The sequence below is a fragment of the Gigantopelta aegis genome, chromosome 8 (genome assembly GCF_016097555.1).
Source record: "Gigantopelta aegis isolate Gae_Host chromosome 8, Gae_host_genome, whole genome shotgun sequence".
Classification (NCBI taxonomy): Eukaryota; Metazoa; Mollusca; class Gastropoda; order Neomphalida; family Peltospiridae; genus Gigantopelta; species Gigantopelta aegis.
This window is the reverse complement of record NC_054706.1, coordinates 53,581,769-53,602,159: the sequence shown is the minus strand read 5'-3', so window position 1 is coordinate 53,602,159 and position 20,391 is coordinate 53,581,769. Positions and strand designations below refer to the sequence as shown.

The window sequence follows — 20,391 nt, the reverse complement described above, 5'->3', positions numbered from 1 at the left end:
TTACTTTAAGTTAATACAATTTTACTAAATAACAGTAATAATCGAATATGTGACCTAAAGAGGGAGATAGAGCTTAAAACACTAACATTGGGGGTTCAGGTGGGGGCAGGATATTTATATTTACAAAATAGACTTAACTGTAAGGCATAGCAGTAGTAGTTCTTTACTAGCCAAACATTATATATCACTAGCCATGGGAGTGGGGCTACCATGATCTAGAAGCCATGTCAGTACATGCTTGTATATGTGCCCATAAGCAAAGTTTAAACCAGATCACAAAGATTATTAGCTGAATTTGGCGAATATGCTCAAAAAAATCTTTAGCCACATTCAAATAGCCAAGTAAAATATGGCAGATTCAAAGCTCTTTAAGAAATATATTTTATCCGAATGTTTTACAGGTCTGAGCCACCCTTGATCGCATGTGATCGAATGATCACTAGTACGTGCTTGTACATGTACCCATAAGCAAAGTTTACATCAGATCACAAACATTATTAGCTGAAACAGTATAAATCATACCAAGCATACTTTTAATATTCTGTTTAATGGATGTACATGTAGATAGTGTTTTCATGGAAACACTATTGTTCTATTGTTGAGTTGTACTAACATTCAACATACACATGTACCTTCAATGCTAACTCCAAAATTTGGAAATGAGTGTATATCACATTTTGTTAATAAACTCTTTATTTGTTAGTAGTTATTTATATAAAACATGAATTATTTCACTTTTCCCATTGAATGTCTATTGAAATAATTGGATTAATTTGAGTGTTTTTCATTTCAGATGTCCTGAAATGTACATAGGAGACCGGTGTGAAGAAATTTCTCCAGACATCTTCGGTGAATGTAAAATCATCATAACATATTTAGCATGATTTCTGTGGGATATTAATCCCTTGATATGGGTCTATGATTTGCATGATCTGATAGCATGCGGTCAAATACGACTTGTATTGGTTGTACCAGCCTCGACCGTGCAATGGGCAAACCAGTAGATTTAGGGCTGATACTTGTGCTGAAGTCCTGGTTCATGTCTCAGTGCTGGCTCCATCCAAGAGCCCGACACCATATAACCATAAATAAAATGTGTTGAGTGCGTCGTTAAATAAAACATTTCCTTTCCTTTCCATCCAAGAGCACACTACACAGCTCAGTACAATGACTATCAGACTATAGCTATACCATGAGTGCGTCATTAAATAAAACATTTCCTTTCCTTTCCATCCAAGAGCACACTACACAGCTCAGTAAAATGACTATCAGACTATAGCTATACCATGAGTGCGTCATTAAATAAAACATTTCCTTTCCTTTCCATCCAAGAGCACACTACACAGCTCAGTACAATGACTATCAGACTATAGCTATACCATGAGTGCGTCATTAAATAAAACATTTCCTTTCCTTTCCATCCAAGAGCACACTACACAGCTCAGTACAATGACTATCAGACTATAGCTATACCATGAGTGCGTCATTAAATAAAACATTTCCTTTCCTTTCCATCCAAGAGCACACTACACAGCTCAGTACAATGACTATCAGACTATAGCTATACCATGAGTGCATCATTAAATAAAACATTTCCTTTCCTTTCCATCCAAGAGCACACTACACAGCTCAGTACAATGACTATCAGACTATAGCTATACCATGAGTGCGTCATTAAATAAAACATTTCCTTTCCTTTCCATCCGAGAGCACACTACACAGCTCAGTACAATGACTATCAGACTATAGCTATACCATGAGTGCGTCATTAAATAAAACATTTCCTTTCCTTTCCATCCGAGAGCACACTACACAGCTCAGTACAATGACTATCAGACTATAGCTATACCATGAGTGCGTCATTAAATAAAACATTTCCTTTCCTTTCCATCCAAGAGCACACTACACAGCTCAGTACAATGACTATCAGACTATAGCTATACGACATGCCAGGAAATATTTGTAATGTTTTTGTCAGTAATTTCAGTTTATCTTCATGTAAAAAAAAGAAAAAAAGAAATGATATGGAAATAACAAAAATGTTCTATTTTATGCGAAGATTGTAAAAATATTGGTCAAGATATAAATAAAATAGCAGTACTCGGCAATAGTGAAGATTGTTGTCTGCTAATAGGGATTGAAATTATTATTTCTCAATTTTTTCTTCACCTGAATACATGTACTTACAAAATTAATCTCCCAACTGGTAGAAACATATTAACACAAGAAAATCGAATACAGAGTTAAGTAGGATAAACTAATAAAAAATATTTACATCAAAATTCATGTGGAGATAACATTATTCACAATGGGTGAGTATTGATGTTTTATTTGTTTGACCAATGTTTTTACAAACTGCATATGAAAATGTAATATTTTTATTTTATTTTATGTTCGAAACAGCTTTTTGCTTTTTTTTATGTCAAGCCAAATTGAAATTATATATATAAAAAAGAATAATAAAAAAAAAAAAAGTGGTTGGTATTAAGTATAGTAGTTCAAAACAGCAGGTGTGACAGTTCATGATGCAAATAACCCAGTTCAAATTGGGCTACACCTTCTTCGGGCTTATCTTCATACTGGCCTCTACTGGCCTCGGTGGCATCGTGGTTAGGCCATCGGTATACAGGCTGGAAGGTACTGGGTTTGGATCCCAGTCGAGGCATGGGATTTTTAATCCAGATACCAACTCCAAACCCTGAGTGAGTGCTCCGCAAGGCTCAATGGGTAGGTGTAAACCACTTGCACTGACCAGTGATCCATAACTGGTTCAACAAAGGCCATGGTTTGTGCTATCCTGCCTGTGGGAAGCGCAAATAAAAGATCCCTTGCTGCTAATCGGAAAGAGTAGCCCATGAAGTGGCGACAGCACCACCAATTACCTCCTTGCACCAGTGTGTGTGACAACTCTCCTCTTCCCTCCCCAAAAACCCTTTCCTGTCTTGGACGAAGGAGCTGGCAGTGATCAGAACCTATGCCCTACAAACAGGCATGCACTACAACATCTTGTCCTGAATGTACATGTAAAACCACTTGACCGTGACCTTTTTAAAATTGAGGTTGTGTGGTGCAGGGCTCGAAACGGCCTGTGGCCAATGTTGCACCTGGCGACCAATGTCCCGTTTGGGCGACTTAAATATTAAAAAACATAATGGCGTTAGTCACCCAAATAATATTATTTGGTCGTTCTTCTTTAGAGCTATAACATATGAGCGACTATTAATATTTGTATTGCATATAATATTTATTCCACATTAAAATCTTGCTCGTGGTTCATGGTTGGCTTACCTTAATTTGCCAACATCTATTATTATTTTTTGGGCCACCATATGTTTTGGTAAGTTTTGAGCCCTGGTGGTGGTAATGGTGGTGGTGTGTTGGCTGAGCTGAAGTAGTGAGTAGTTTATATAGAAAAGGCACATAGGATTCTCTGTGCTAGTCATATAACCTTGACTTCTCCAGTACTAATCACTAACCATTAATCTCTTGCTTGGACAATTAACACAGATAACCAAAATGTGCATGTGTCCAAGACTGGATAAAACTATTACATGAAAATACATGTAATTTAAAATGAATGTATTGGCTGTGGGTGCTTCATGTGATACACAGATAGCCAAGGACATACTTGTTCTAATCTAGATATTTATGTTTTACCAGACAGATTTTGTTTATAGACTATAAATAAAACACAGGACTATTAGTACAAGATGCGAGTACATGTAGTCATTTATAGTTGTCACCTTGACCTGCCATATAATGCAAGGCAACTACCACTATTAGTGCCCATCGTGATTTCTTTTAATAAACCACAAACATATATGTGTTTGTTATTTGAGCTTTAGGGCCATGGGACTATCTTCCTAGACCAAGTGTTGTTTAATGACACCACTGGAGCACATTGATTTGTTAATCATCGACTATTAGTATTTCCATTAGTAGCAAGGGATCTTTTATATGCACCATCACACAGACAGGATAGCACATACCATGGTCTGTGATACACCATTCGTGGTACACTAGCTGAGACAAGAAATAGTCCATTGGCCCCACTGGCAGGGATCAATCCTAGACCGACTGCCCTTCAGGCTTGCACTTTACCACTGGACTATGTCCTGCCCCTTAGCTCCTGCAAAACTATATTTAGCTATGGTGAGATGTCATTAAACAAATAATCCTTTTCTTCAAAAACTACTTTTCTGAAATCTTTATCATATCTGTATATCTAATTCTCTAATCAACTGGTGCCATCAACACAACTTGTCTAGGACATTACATCTATATATACTGAACAACAAAACTACTTTTCTGAAATCTTTATCATATCTGTATATCTAATTCTCTAATCAACTGGTGCCATCAACACAACTTGTCTAGGACATTACATCTATATATACTGAACAACAAAAGAAATGCAAATATTGATTTAGTTTTCATTAATTTATATAGTATAATGTATATTAAAGGGACAGACCCTAGTTTCAACCCGTGAAAATTAACACTAAGTTTAGTTAATCTACAAACCTGAAACACATTTGGATAAAGTTGCAATTGAGTGAAACAAGAGTCTGTGACTTTGAAATAGTGAAATACCCACTGAAAATGGACTAAACCTTGACTCCATAACTGTTACTTCTCAGATGTGTGTGCATTTTTTAAAATATGAGAAATGCATTTTGTGATATTAAAAAACCCAGGATGACCAAAGACACTTTGAATGTACGGAAATTGATAATCTAAACCATAAAATCTAAGTAAAGTATGATTTCAGTTATCAAAAACGGCTACAATAGTCAAAAATATACCTTAGTGTTTAAAAACTAGGGTATGTTCCTTTAATGAAACATTGAGAAACTTCAGTGGTTGAGACAGAGACGTTGTTTTTACTCATGTTTAATTTATTGTGAATTATTTCATTTGAATTTCGTTAGTTTTTGTATCTGTTAAAATTATCTGTGAACATTTTAAGCTCATTTTGACAGTCTTAACTGTTTACAGTAATAATTGTATCATAAACTATATTTATTTAAATACATGTATTCACCTTTGGGTTTTTATGTTCAGTATAGTTTATAAAAGAAAGTCCATGAATATGGGTTGTCTTTGCAATAAGAAATAGGCATCAATACATGAGCACTGATTTATTTATACATGTAGATTGACTTACAATGAAGGTTATAAATGATAAAATAACAATTTAGAAATGTTTTGACTAATCATACTAAGATGACTAACAATTACTCAATTTTCTCATGCTGTATGTATTTCATCAATAATACATTGGTCTTAATTATATTTTTACTTGAAACATTAGGGTAAATTAATGCATGTGCTTACCTGACGGCATGCATTTCTTTTAATTGCTGATTTCCTATTGACTGAATATTGGCCTTGGTCATGGAAAAAGCTAATATTTTCCAAGGATAATTAGCCAGTCATAAGCAAAACTCTGGAGAAGTAAACAATTATGACCATAATAGGCGTGCATAAACATTTTTCTGATAAGATTCACACACAAAATTACTCATACTTTACAAATGAAATAATTTATATTTTGACTTTCTATGTGGAAACAAGAAATATATAAGATTTTTCAGTCTTTATGCTTTAGTTTTTTTAGAATGGTATTCTATCAGTTGCTCTATATATATATATATGTCGTTGGCTATTGTGTTCATGCTGTGTGACAATGCATATAATTATTATCTAGTTCATGTGTATATGTGTGAGGGAGGGAGAGATAGAAAGAAAGAGGGAGAGAGAGAAAGAGGAAGATAGTCCATGAGCCAGAGGGGTCTGTCAGTACCATCTTGGGGGACAAATGCTCTTAGTGATTTTTGTCCAGGCCTACATCTCTAGGGATGGAAAATTTATGATAGCATTGCAGCTTTCTGTGTGTATCTACCCGTTTTGTCACCCTACCCCCATTTCCAGAGAGAGAGAGAGAGAGAGAGAGAGAGACAGAGATTGCACCAATATACTGGTGGTAGTTCATATTTAATGCATATAGTATTATTAGTCGAAACTGTATTATTTAGATATATGTATATTTTCAGACTTAGATAAATTGTATGTACGGTATGTTTTGTTATTGCAGTGCGGAAAGGCGATGTCATGGTGGGAGGAATTGCTGGTGGGGTCTCTGCGCTTATTATCGTTATTGCAATCATCATCTATGCAGTTATTATTATTAAGTAAGTTTTTAAAGTCTATCACACTGACAGTTATAGCAATAATCATCTATGCAGTTGTTATTATTAGATAAGTTTTTAAAGTCTATCACACTGACAGTTATAGCAATCATCATCTATGCAGTTGTTATTATTAGGTAAGTTTTTAAAGTCTATCACACTGACAGTTATGGGTGTATACTACCAAATCAAATCCCATAGACGACAATAGTAACATATGTCGCTAAAACTCCTACCTGCAACGTATCAACCGACATAAACGCCACGGATATAAATACTACCACCCCTTACACTTAAAGTGAATCAGAAAAAAATGGGGGTCAAGCTGCTCGTTTCTGAGATAACGGGTAGCATCTATGACTACCCTAGTTTCGCACAAAACTCGAGTACTTTTTTTTACAGGTACCCCATACATGTTTCAAGCACAAGGCTACTTGACACATTGGTACTAGATGAAATAAAATTGCACATTTTTTTTACCCAGATGAAACTATTATTTTTTACAACCAACACACTCACATTTATAACCAATCACAGGACTTGTGGTGTTCACTTCTCTATCAAAAGTTCGGTGCACCTCGAACTTTGACCCAGCCGGAAGTTATTTGGTTTATTACTACCTTATAGCAATCATCATCTATGCAGTTGTTATTATTAGGTAAGTTTTATTAGTCTATGACACTGACAGTTATAGCAATCATCATCTATGCAGTTGTTATTATTAAGTACGTTTTTAAAGTCTATCACACTGACAGTTATAGCAATCATCATCTATACAGTTGTTATTATAGGTAAGTTTTTAAAGTCTATCACACTGACAGTTATAGCAATCATCATCTATGCAGTTGTTATTATTAAGTTAGTTTTAAAGTCTATCACACTGACAGTTATAGCAATCATCATCTATGCAGTTGTTATTATTAAGTAAGTTTTTAAAGTCTATCACACTGACAGTTATAGCAATAATCATCTATGCAGTTGTTATTATTAAGTAAGTTTTTAAAGTCTATCACACTGACAGTTATAGCAATAATCATCTATGCAGTTGTTATTATTAGATAAGTTTTTAAAGTCTATCACACTGACAGTTATAGCAATCATCATCTATGCAGTTGTTATTATTAGGTAAGTTTTATTAGTCTATCACACTGACAGTTATAGCAATCATCATCTATGCAGTTGTTATTATTAGGTAAGTTTTATTAGTCTATCACACTGATAGTTATTGCAATCATCATCTATGCAGTTATTATTAGGTAAGTTTTTAAAATCTATCACACTGACAGTTATAGCAATCATCATCTATGCAGTTGTTATTATTAGGTAAGTTTTATTAGTCTATCACACTGACAGTTATAGCAATAATCATCTATGCAGTTGTTATTATTAGATAAGTTTTTAAAGTCTATCACACTGACAGTTATAGCAATCATCATCTATGCAGTTGTTATTATTAGGTAAGTTTTATTAGTCTATCACACTGACAGTTATTGCAATCATCATCTATGCAGTTGTTATTATTAGGTAAGTTTTTAAAGTCTATCACACTGACAGTTATTGCAATCATAATCTATGCAGTTGTTATTATTAGGTAAGTTTTATTAGTCTATCACACTGACAGTTATAGCAATCATCATCTATGCAGTTGTTATTATTAGGTAAGTTGTTAAAGTCTATCACACTGACAGTTATAGCAATCATCATCTATGCAGTTGTTATTATTAGGTAAGTTTTTAAAGTCTATCACACTGACAGTTATTGCAATCATAATCTATGCAGTTGTTATTATTAGGTAAGTTTTATTAGTCTATCACACTGACAGTTATTGCAATCATCATCTATGCAGTTGTTATTATTAGGTAAGTTGTTAAAGTCTCACACTGACAGTTATTGCAATCATCATCTATGCAGTTGTTATTATTAGGTAAGTTTTATTAGTCTATCACACTGACAGTTATAGCAATAATCATCTATGCAGTTGTTATTATTAGGTAAGTTTCTAAAGTCTATCACACTGACAGTTATTGCAATCATAATCTATGCAGTTGTTATTATAGGTAAGTTTTTAAAGTCTATCACACTGACAGTTCTAGCAATCATCATCTATGCAGTTGTTATTGTTAGGTAGACTTTTAGTCTATCACGCTTACAATTATTGCATTCATCATCTTTGTTAGGTACGTGTAAGTTTTATTTGTCTATCACACTGACATTTATTGCAATTATCATCTATATTTGGTAGACTTTTATAGTCTTATCACACTGACAGTTATTGCAATCATCATCTATGCATACATTTGTCATTGTTAGGTAGGTCTTCATTGTCTATCACACTTATCATAATTATTACAGTTATTATCTATGCAGCTTTTATCATAATTATTGAAATCATCATGTCTGCATTTTATTTTAGGGACACAATGTATGTAGGTCTATCACACTTAAAATTAATACAATTTAATTATAATCTATAGAGACTTTGTTATTGTTAGGTAGGCCTTTTTAGTATATCACATTCATATGTACATGTATTGCTATTATTTATGAAGTTGTCATAATGTTTTCATGGTCTTTCACACTAATAATATTTTTTGCAATTATCATCTGCATGTATATACATGTAGTTCTTATTGTTAGGTAGTTCTTCATAGTTTGTCAGTGGCATCAAGGGCAAAGAAAACAACATATTCATCCAGGTTTTTGTGCTATATAAAAGATTGTTTAAATGAAAATAAAAACCTGTTCAATAAAGTCCATATTGAAATGATCAAGAGTATTGGTAGCTACCACAGTGTCCTGAGATAAGCATTATAGGATTGGTTTACCTTTGTTTTATTGATAGCCTGATTTCATGATGGACGCCTTTGTTTTATTGATAGCCTGATTTCATGATGGATGTCTTTGTATTATTAATACCCTTCTATTGGAGTGGGTTTTTTAAACTAAATTTGTTTGAAAAAACTATAAAAAAAAACCCCAAAAGCCAACAAGAAAAAACATTCAAGTAATTTGTAACTAGAGGGCAAATTGTTTCTGCCATTGTCTTGGATTATTTTCCATTAGGGACAGTTATCAGGGAATATTGTGTTCAGTATCACATCATGATTTGCTTTAAAGTTTCAGAGATCAGTACACAATTTTAAACATCAAATAGTAGTTGCTAATTGATTTTAAATCCATTATCAACTGTTGCTAATCAAAATTTGGAAAACAAAATATTCCCTGGTTATGCGAGTGGTGTTTTGATTGGTCAAATGAAACACCATCTGGACATGCAGTGACAATTGACTTTGGTCAGATCTTTTGATAGATACTTATACTTTTCAGTGACCAGTAAGATATTATTTGAATTATGTCGATTATTGGTTTCTGTTTTCTCTTTCAGAAGACGGCGGAGGGGACAGGCAGCGCGGGGTGTCGTGTTAAATGGAGGACCTGCACCCAATGGGCCTCTGCTGGAGCATGGGCAACCGGTAATACATGGTCCCATAGATAACGATACCACCATCGCCAGTCCAGTGTGGATCTACAGAGTTGGTTCCCCTTTTGATTGTGCACATTGTTGGGCTGCTCCAGTGTCACGTTCAGTCCTGGCTGTGTACCGACTTTGTTGCTGGTCTCAGTTTCTCTCGCCAACAAAGAATTAAACATTGAAATCCAATCTAAGTTCTAAAACACACTGAAGCTGGGTCTGGGTTTTAGGACAATGGTACCAGCCGGAAAAAAAAATTCCGCTGAATCGAATGTGACAAAACACACTACATGCATCTGTGCTGGCATGAACTACAGATCCAAGTCCATATTTTTGAAGCTATCTTAGCGCTACAGACTCGTAAAAACCATCGTAAGCTATTACATTACTATAGCGTGTTCTGTAGTGACGTCATAGTCTACAGTGGTTTTACGATTTCATTGTGTTAAGATAGCTTTGAAAATCCCAATCCAGGCAACACATAACATAGAAAATAGTGCTATATTTTCACACTGCCAGACTGGCAGCTGCACATTGTGCAGGCCTTATTTTTTATTTATTTTTAAATAACAGGAAAACTATATATTAAATAATGTGACATTCGCATAATTATTGTTGGTGTTTATAGAAGAAAAGATATATAAGGATGTGAACACAAAATACACCAGACCCAGACCCAGACCTAGCTTCAGATATGTTTTGGATCTTACTGTTTGCTCTGTCTTGTTTCCCTGTAGAAAGATCTGATGTGGCTTACATTATTACATGTTCAAGTGACATTTCATCTGTGATCAGAAGGTAAAAAATGCTTACCTAAGGCAATTTTGAACCTGCCGATGGCAGTACCTTTTGCAACAGGTATAAAAACCAACTGACACCAATATTTTTATCCAGTGGCAAAAAATTGTTATCAGTAATGCCCCTGACCTGTGGCAATTCATATTGCAACTATGGTAATTCCTGTCGGTAAAATGCATTAAGCTTCTGGTAGATTTTTACCAGAAATATTTTGATTGGTCAAATAAAAGGTCACCGGGCAAGAATAATGTCAGCTTTTGTTAGATTTACTTACAGAAACAAGGCTGAGTTTGTAATGAGATCTCTTTTCGATCAGATTTACTTACAGAAACAAGGCTGAGTTTGTAATGAGATCTCTTTTCGATCAGATTTAAATGGACTGACAAAAGAATGCCAGAGCAGATTGATTAAAACATACAATATTCCTTTAAAAGAAAACAATTTGGCTTTAGGCTTAATTGAATGATTGAAACATATCTAATATTCCTTTCAAACAAAAGAATTTGCCTTTAGGCTCAATGGATTGATTAGAATATTGATATTTCTTTAGAACAAAAGAATTTGTCCTTAGGCTAAAGTTTTCTAATTAACTGTTTACCTCTCATTATACTGTAAAATTTGCTCATGTGGTTGAACCGACATATGACCTGACCGTATTTTATAAGCATACATGTACAGTGATCAAGCCTATTAAAGGGACTATTCTGAGTTCACAGCCATTGGAAAGATGTTTCCAACTAACAGAGTTGCATTTAGTTACAAAAATCATTGTCCATGAAACATGTAAGCGGCAACGCAACTTATCCTGTCTCTGACAAAGTATGTTTGAAAATATTACAGTTCACTCATCGTTTTGATAAATAACAATTAACATTACTTTGTAAGTTTAAAGGAGAACTGAACAGTGAGGTAAAGTTAATACACATAACCAAATTATTGGATACCTGGGTTTAAACAAAATACATGTAGCAACTTGATTGGCATTCTTTTGTACTTTTCATTCTTTGTAGTCGAACATGATTTAAATAAGTGCATATTTGATATGCTATTCTTGGAGATTTTGACTGGCATTCCTTTGTAATTTCCATTCTTTATAGTCGAACATGATTTAAATTAGTGCATATTCGATATGCTATTCTTGGAGATTTTGACTGGCATTCCTTTGTAATTTCCATTCTTTGTAGTCGAACATGATTTAAATAAGTGCATATTCGATATGCTATTCTTGGAGATTTTGACTGAGAAACTGACCTCGGCATACCAAACTTTGTTTTAACACACTGCATCTGTTTTGGCTGGCATTCATTTTATTTTCAAGTATTTGTCTGTTGTAAATCAATTCACTGTAAATGTGAACACATATCTTTTTTTTTGTTTCTTAATTTTGTAAAACTGAACTCTTGTTAAATTTGCACACTTTAAACACAGTTTGATGTTTTCAATTTCACTGGTAAGTACTGTTCTGCATGCTAATGAAATTTTTATTTAGAAATAAATTTATCTCATATTTAGAACTATATTTGTGTATGTTATACAGTAAGGAAAAATCAGTTGTTTAAGATTTCCAAATTGCATAGTGCAAAGGTATATGTATTTGATCTGAGGTGAAAGTTTTCTGGATTTACCTGGAATTCCAAATGTTTAATCATCTATACCATGTCTTGAGATTTTCTGCTGTGTGTCAAGACATTTCTATATTCTCCATCCCAAACTTACAATATGGTTTAGACTGGTTCTTTGAATACATTCTGAATGCTGGCTGCCATTTCAGACCACTGTGCAGCCTTTATTCTAAGACCACTAATATTAACATGTCTGGTTTTTATGTCGTAGCTCACTTTCAGCTCTGTTAATAAAAGTGAATTTAGATTGGAAGGTGTAATTTGTTAACACACACACACACACATTTCATTGGTGGTGCTTAGCTCACTATTAACACTGTCCACTGGTGTTCCATTCCATTCCCCATTCATAAAAAGCATCTGTTTGGCTCCCTAGGCAAGAAAAATTACCAAATGTTTGACATCCAATAGCTGATGATTAATATATCAGTGTGCTCTAGTAGTGTCGTTAAACAAAAATCAACAAACAAACCCTAGGCAAGACTTCAGATGTGAGTCCCCTAGTAACCTTTGATAAAGTAATGTTGATTTGAAGAATTAATATTATTACATATATTTTGGTATGCATGCAGACATGCCACTCAATTGCTGGTGGTGTATATTCTTGAACTTAATAAACTTTTTAAGAAATAAAAACAATGTTTATGGCATTTTGTAATTTTATATTATAAGGTGGGTTTTTTTTGCTACTGTAGTAACCATGTTTTCAGGTTATTACAGAACTATGAATTATAAATGACTAAGATGGTATTTGTATATCAAAAAAATAAAAACAAACTTGTTCTTTTGTTGCACATGTATATAAAAAATATGTTTTCTTATTCACACATATGTACATATAAACAGGAATGTAAAAATATACCAATAGAAATATGGCAATTTGTAGTTCAACATTTTGAACTGAAAATTGCAGAGATTTTAATGTTCTTAAGAGGAATCATACATGGTATTATTAATATATTTTCATTTGCTGTGACTTCTCCACATTATGTGAGAATTCAGCATTAATTAGCAAGCATTTTGCTTCTCCTAGCTTAGTATATAACAAACACATTTTTTATCATCAGGGAACAACAGAGACTGCAGTTGACCTGAATAATGGTATTATAATTATTTTGTGACCTGACCTTGACCTGTATTACACACCAGTAGCTCACGTCTTAACATCTGTAGCAAGCAATCTGCTTTCTATTAGCTTAATTAATACAATATTTATGTAATATTGCTTACATAGACCTGTATTATAATTATTTTGTGATCTATCTTGACCCGTATCACATTTCAATAGTTCACATCATAGCATTATTTTGTGATCTATCTTGACCTGTATCACATTTCAATAGTTCACATTATAGCATTATTTTGTGATCTATCTTGACCTGTATCACATTTCAGTAGTTCACATTATAGCATCAGTAACAAACAAACTGCTTTCTGCAATCTTAATATAATATTCTTGTAATACTGCTTACATTTTAAAGTATTTCCCTGCTTAGCAACCAGGCACTCCAATGTCTTTCACCATCTGTATATGGAGGGTTTTGGGTGCTAAATGAAAACAGCCTCATTCTTACTACAATCCTGTTTTTATCTTTTTAGACCCTTACCAGTCCAAACGGAGGGGACTACTTCGCTTTCATATCCATCATTCTGTCTGTTTATTTGTCAGAATTTAGCGTAGTCAACTGAGTGCTCACTATAGGTGCTTGCGTCGCGGGATCGAACCACCTCGGTGGATCCATTAAACTGATGGTGGTTTTTTCTCGTTCCAACCATTGCACCGCAACTGGTCAAAGGCCTTGGTGTGTGCATTCCTGTCTCTGGGAAAGGCATTAGGAAAAATGTAGCAAGTTGCCTCTGATGACTACATTGTATGTCAGAATTACCAAATGTTTGACATCCAATAGCCGATGATTAATTAATCAGTATATGTGCTCTAGTGGTGTCGTTAAACAAAACAAACAAACGTGTACACAGTTTTCCTCTTTTTTTCACAATGCCTTTAGATATTGAGCAGATATTATATGTATAACTGTATCATATACTGTTACATATCAGATTTGACTTTCTTAGCTATTTACCCATTTTTGACATTAATAGCTCTTGGATTTAGGAGATACAAATATTTGTTGTGCCCGGTAGGGTACATGTATTGCAATAGCAGTCAAATAAAGTGATGAAAATATTTTGTATTAACAACCTAAAGTAGGCCTCACTGTTTAAGGGGAGTTATCATTCTGCCTCCCAATCACTTCCCTAAGGAGAGCAATTTTTAGCTCCCTCTGGCATGTGAACTTAAACAAAATAGTATTACAAAAGAATTATACATAAATGCTCAATATGGTAAAATCGTAAATGGCACCCTACACTAAGCTAGGTTATCAATTAATCTTTCCCATCAATTTTTTTTTTTTCATGGCACACTCTACAAAAAGTTTGAAGTATCTTGATCAGCCTGCTAGTTTTTTAAGGGGGGCAAGGTCCCTTGGAGTGTGTCAGAAAGTTGCCTGTATTAGTGATGGGCATGCTCCATACTTATAATCGATCCCTCTAACACATCTTTGTAGTTAACATTACTCAGATAGTAGTGAATTCATTTTGGTCCTCAAAAACCACATGATCCCTCATTGTTTTTTTCCCATCAGTATATAGTCACCTCACTAGTAACTTGCTCATATATGAATTTTGCACTATGGTGTGCTTGCACACAACTTTCCTTTTCAATTCTTTTTGTGAAATAGCTTTTTTTAAAACACTGCCATCTTTACTTCAATAATGGTAGTGTCTATATATACACACATGGTTCATCTATGTTATTATTGTTACTGAACAGCACTCTGTTTTCATGCTACTTTACACAGAAATCTCTATTACACAGATGTCACTGTATTTACACATTATAGGCCGAATTTACAAAGCCTGTTTTAGACTTAAATGCGTGTAACTACATACATTTAATATAGATGCTTAAACACCTACGTTTAAGTAAAACGGGCTTCGTAAATCCTGTTCTATATTTTTCATCACAGTCTGCAACAATATGCTTTGGTTGTCTTTTGTTAATCAGTGCTTATTGGGTTTTTTAATTATAATACAATAGCTGACAGTATAATGTACTTCATAGGTATGTGGATAAAAAATCACATGCATTGAGAAGTGTTGTATTACTTGTTATAATCAATCAGATTTGCTACAAACATTCCATAATATAATGTCTTTCTTTTAAATATTAAAGCACAGATTTGCTACAAACATTCCATAATATAATGTCTTTCTTTTAAATATTAAAGCACAGTTTAGTTAAAGATTTATAGAATTTCTTATTTCACTTGATAGTTTATATTAAAATGTGTAAATGAAATCAGTTGAGTGAGACCAATGGTGTAAGAGGTACAACAATAAATTTATTACTGTACTCCCACTGTGGTGCTACTGACCTGGGGCCCAATTGACAAAGCTCTTTTTAAGCAACATCACATCCTCTTTGCAAGTCTTTTTGCACTGCAGGGAGCGAGGCGTAATCCAGTGTAAAAGGGCTTGCTTGATGCATGGTAGGTTTAGGATCGATTCCCGTCAGTGGGCCCATTGCGCTATTTCTCACTCCAGCCATGCAGTGCACCATGACTGGTATATCAAAGGCTGTGGTACGTGCTATCCTGTCTATGAGATGGTGCATATAAAAGATCCCTTGCTGCTAATCGAAAAGAGTAGCCCATGAAGTGGTAACAGTGTGTTTCCTCCTTCAATATCTGTGTGGTCCTTAACCATATGTCTGACGCCATATAACTGTAAATAGAATGTGTTGAGTGCGTCGTTAAATAAAGCATGGTGAGATCAAAAAGTTGCAAGAATTTAGTGAATAATGAGGCCCTTAATTCCATGTTGTATTTGTACATTTTGTTCAGATCAGTAATATTTCAGAATTATTTTTATATCCGTTTTCTGTCGTCAGTTTGAACAGTGCAACATTATTCTGCCATTATAGGACAAATGCAGGGCTCACACTGGGAATCATTTTGTTTTAGCCAATTTTTAGATTATGTCAAATATTTTTTCGAAAAATATTACAAAAAGTCTAATGTAAACAAAATTGTATTATCCTCTTTATTAAAGGGCCAGACCCTAGGTTCTGCCCATGAAAATTAACATCAAGTTTAGTCAATCTACAAACCTGTAACACATTGGGATAAAGTTACAATTGAGTGAAATATGAGTCTCTGACTTTAAAATGGTGAAATACCCTCTAAAAATAGACTAAAACTCAACTCCATAACTGTAACTTCTCGGACACATGTGCGTTTTTAAAATATGAGAAATGCATTTTGTGATATAAAAAGCACCAGGATGACCAAAAATACTTCGAATGTATGAAATCGATAATCTAAACAATAAAATCAAAGTAAAGTATGATTTTAGTTATCAAAAACGGCTCTAATAGTAAAAAATATGCCTTAGTGTTTAAAAACTAGGGTACGTCCCTTTAAAAAATAGCAATTGGCTAATTTGGCAATGGGCAGTGTGAGCCCTGCAAATGTGATACTGGCTTTATAAAATCTTTTATGAAATATATATATAATGCTGAAGCAATTGATTGTGTATTTTATTAATTAATTCATATTCCATTTCGGTTTTTTCATTACAGGGTCGGAACCTTGATACAATGACGGACGAGGAGAAACTGCCCGAAAAGAACAATTTTAACAGTGTGAAATTTAACAATTTAAACCTAGAGACAAATGTATGATCTAAATCTGGGACCAACCATGTGACTTGTCATTGTGTTACAAAAACAATAGCAAATGAGAAGTGACTAAGCAATATGCAGAATATACATATCATTGACTGGATACCCAGGTGTCAGACTGAAACAACCCACAATACATAGAGTTTGAGATTTCGGCCATTTTAACTTTTTCTTTTTTTCTTTGTAGTCTCCATTTCAGAAAACTAAAAAAAAAACCTAACCCATATCTCAAAGCAAAATTGCTAGTCGGTAGTTTATGTCCAGCTACTTAGCTGCTTCTGAATAGTATATTATTAAGAGCTAGTGTGTATATATAGAATTAGGTTAGTGTATTCAATTTTAATTACTCTGCCTCTCAATTTCAATTTTTGTGTCTTGATTCAGTCTAGTGCTGAGGTATAAATGTTTCCAAATGGTTTTCATACCAATAGTTATGACCACAGAATGTCGTCTGCAAAGCAATAGTTATGACCACAGAATGTCATCTGCAAAGCAATAGTTATGACCACAGAATGTCATCTGCAAAGTGACATTTAGGGAGGAATTTTGAACACTGACCCCTTGATCACACTATGTTATGGACAACAGATTTTTCTGGTAATGTGGTTAGGTATTTCAAATCGCAGATCAGGGTTGAAGAGAGATTTGTCATGTGACAAACCTGTTGTGATTGCATTCTGAAGATCTAACCGCAGACACTTAATTGGTGTTCATTCTTAGGAAGTATGATCATGTGATCACATTCTGTGTTCTGATTGGCAATGTGATAAAATACATTTGATCGATATGATCATGTGATCACATTCTGTGTTCTGATTGGCAATGTGATAAAAGACATTTGATCGATATGATCATGTGATCACATTCTGTGTTCTGATTGGCAATGTGATAAGAGACATTTGATCTGTATGATCACATTCTGTGTTCCGATTGGCAGTGTGATACCACATTTGATTGGTGTTCTTTTTCCGAGAATATTTTGATCATGGTGTTGAGATTGGAGAAACATGTGGACATCATATTCCTACCAATGATGACGACGGTGCAATGTAACTGCTGTTCAGCAGATGTGAAAACCTACAATTTGCAGATCGTTACATGATCGCATTCTGACATCCAACGGGTTTAGCCATGGAGACGTTTCCTCTAGGGATGCACTTGTTAGATGTGTTGCCATTGTGATATTTGCTGCTATTATATGGCTACTATATTACCTTCTGGTCATATTAACTATGATGTTTTCTATGTTTGGACATTGCCATGGGAATATCTGTGATCTTTCTTGTGAAGGTAATTTGAATGTGTTGTAAAGGCATTGATGAGATTTTATTCGGATGTGGTTGGACCCTTTTGCCTTTTTCTGACAGAATGAGTGGTGCTTCTCATTTTATTACAATATCACTTCATCCTACTATAAGAACAGGGCTGTCATGTTTACAGATATACTTTTAGTGTTCTTATTTATCTCAAAAATGGCGAGGGAAAACAAAAACAAAGAAGTAATTTGAGGCATATTTGCAAGTTAGTAGAATACAGCTTACAGATGTATAGGGTATAAGCTGTCAGCTGCCAAATGTGGCATTCAATTTGGCAAATTTAAACCATTACCAAATATTTGCCAAAGAGTAAAATTCAAAATTGTGTATCTTTTATGTGTCAACCTCCATTGTGGCTGTTTGGCTAATTGTAATGTAACCTGGCCTTGTGGTTTTTGGATCAAATTTGCCAAGTTGCTCATAATTATTTGGTTGCAGCTTAAAGCCTGGTATGGTTTTTTATTATAAAGGCTAACATGGATTACATTGTACTGTATATTTTGCAGCCACTAATCTGAATAATGTCAGTGTAATGTAAAATCTCATTTATCTTGTGTAATTCCCCCCCTCCATCACCAAATGTCTGGACCATGGGTTTTTCATACTAAATTGAATTATGTCCCTTGAAACAAAATGCAAGAAAGCAGAAAATACATTTTATTTTGTCAGTAAGAATAATGTTGATTCAATAAACAAGTATTCTTAATGAACTGTTGTAAAGTTTAAGGAGATGTTAACTACATTGTATGTAAACATGACAGCCAAATGTAGATTTGCTATAGGCAGTTGAGAAAATACAATATGATCACCATTTCAGTTAATTTGTAGTGCCATATAAGCCATACACTTTTTGTTTTTTATTTTAAATATTTTTACTGAATGACTGTAAGTGGAAACTTTCTTACAAGCAATGTGGATCACAGTTAAAATATAAAATAATAACATATTTTTTAGTTTATGTGAAAACTAATGCAATTTGTTTCAAAGATATAACCAACAAATTATTTTTTTGTTTGTTTGTAGGAAGTCATTTCCATCAACTTCAAAATTAACATTAAAGGCCTAATTTTACGAAGTCTGTTTTTGACTTACACACATGCAACTATTAGTACATGCATTTGCAATGTTTGTGCATTGTGGTTAGGCCATCGGTCTACAGGCTGGTAGGTACTGGGTTCGGATCCCAGTCGAGGCATGGGATTATTAATCCAGATACCGACTCCAAACCCTGAGTGAGTGCTCCGCAAGGCTCAATGGGTAGGTGTAAACCACTTGCACCGACCAGTGATCCATAACTGGTTCAATAAAGGCCATGGTTTGTGCTATCCTGGCTGTGGGAAGTGCACATAAAAGATCCCTTGCTGCTAATCGGAAAGAGTAGCCCATGTAGTGGCGACAGCGGGTTTCCTCTCAAAATCTGTGTGGTCCTTAACCATATGTCTGACGCCATATAACCGTAAATAAAATGTGTTGAGTGCGTCGTAAAATAAAACATTTCTTTCTTTCTTTTTTTGCAATGTTTAAATACCTGTGTTTAAGAAAAACAGGCTTGGTAACTTAGGCCCTAATTAGTTGAGCATGGGCGTCATTAATTGTTTGTTAGTGACATGCTGATACACTCCTTCCAATTTAGTCATCTGTATACATCCCTTGATCACTTTATGAAATAATTTTTCAATAGGAAGTAAATGTTTAATCATTAAATATTCTTAATCCAAATGAAATAGTGTGAGAAAGGTAATCTTTCTAAGGTAAACAGATGTATTAAAAATTTGGGAAAATTGCAAGATTTAGTGTACAGTGTACATCATATATTAAAGTATAGCTTCAAAAATTAAAATTGTTGTGATGTATTTTATTAACATGAATTTTTCCTTAAAAATAAGAATGTTTTATTTCAGTAATTATTAAAACTTGTTATTTTTACCTATTTTGTAAAATTTTGCTTTTGTATTGGTTTTTACTGATATAATACATGTAAATAATAAAATGTTTTAAGATTCCCCTCTCCACCTTGATCCACAAAGTTTGTAATTAAATATGTCACCTTAACCATAGACGAGAAAGAATTTTGAGGCTTATGCAATATTTTAACATGTTGGTACACATGTATATGTTTTTTTTGTTTTTTTTTTACACTACCTTATTCAGCCAATCTTGTTTTTTTCATTGCCAAAATTCTAGGTCATTACAAACCTGTATATTTTCAAAGCAATCTTGATTTATTTGTCGCTTAAATTTTCTTAAA

At 34.0% G+C, this 20,391-nt stretch overlaps 1 protein-coding gene across 7 annotated transcripts in view; it reads left to right on the top strand.

Moving 5' to 3' along the window:
- The window catches only part of LOC121379359 (pro-neuregulin-2, membrane-bound isoform-like), a 161,339-nt gene extending 141,954 nt beyond the window's left edge, over window positions 1-19,385 (top strand). For 3 of the 7 annotated variants that reach the window (XM_041507935.1, XM_041507936.1, XM_041507934.1), the window contains 3 exons: window positions 794-855; window positions 6,098-6,194; window positions 9,577-12,733. In XM_041507935.1, coding sequence (XP_041363869.1) covers window positions 794-855; window positions 6,098-6,194; window positions 9,577-9,838 — 421 coding nt within the window. In that variant the 3' untranslated portion in view covers window positions 9,839-12,733. Of the gene's footprint in view, window positions 1-793; window positions 856-6,097; window positions 6,195-9,576; window positions 12,734-13,150; window positions 13,185-16,725 lie in introns of those variants that run through there. The other 4 variants (XM_041507941.1, XM_041507938.1, XM_041507940.1 and 1 more) reach the window with 4 other exon arrangements.
- Window positions 19,386-20,391: the final 1,006 nt, after the last annotated feature.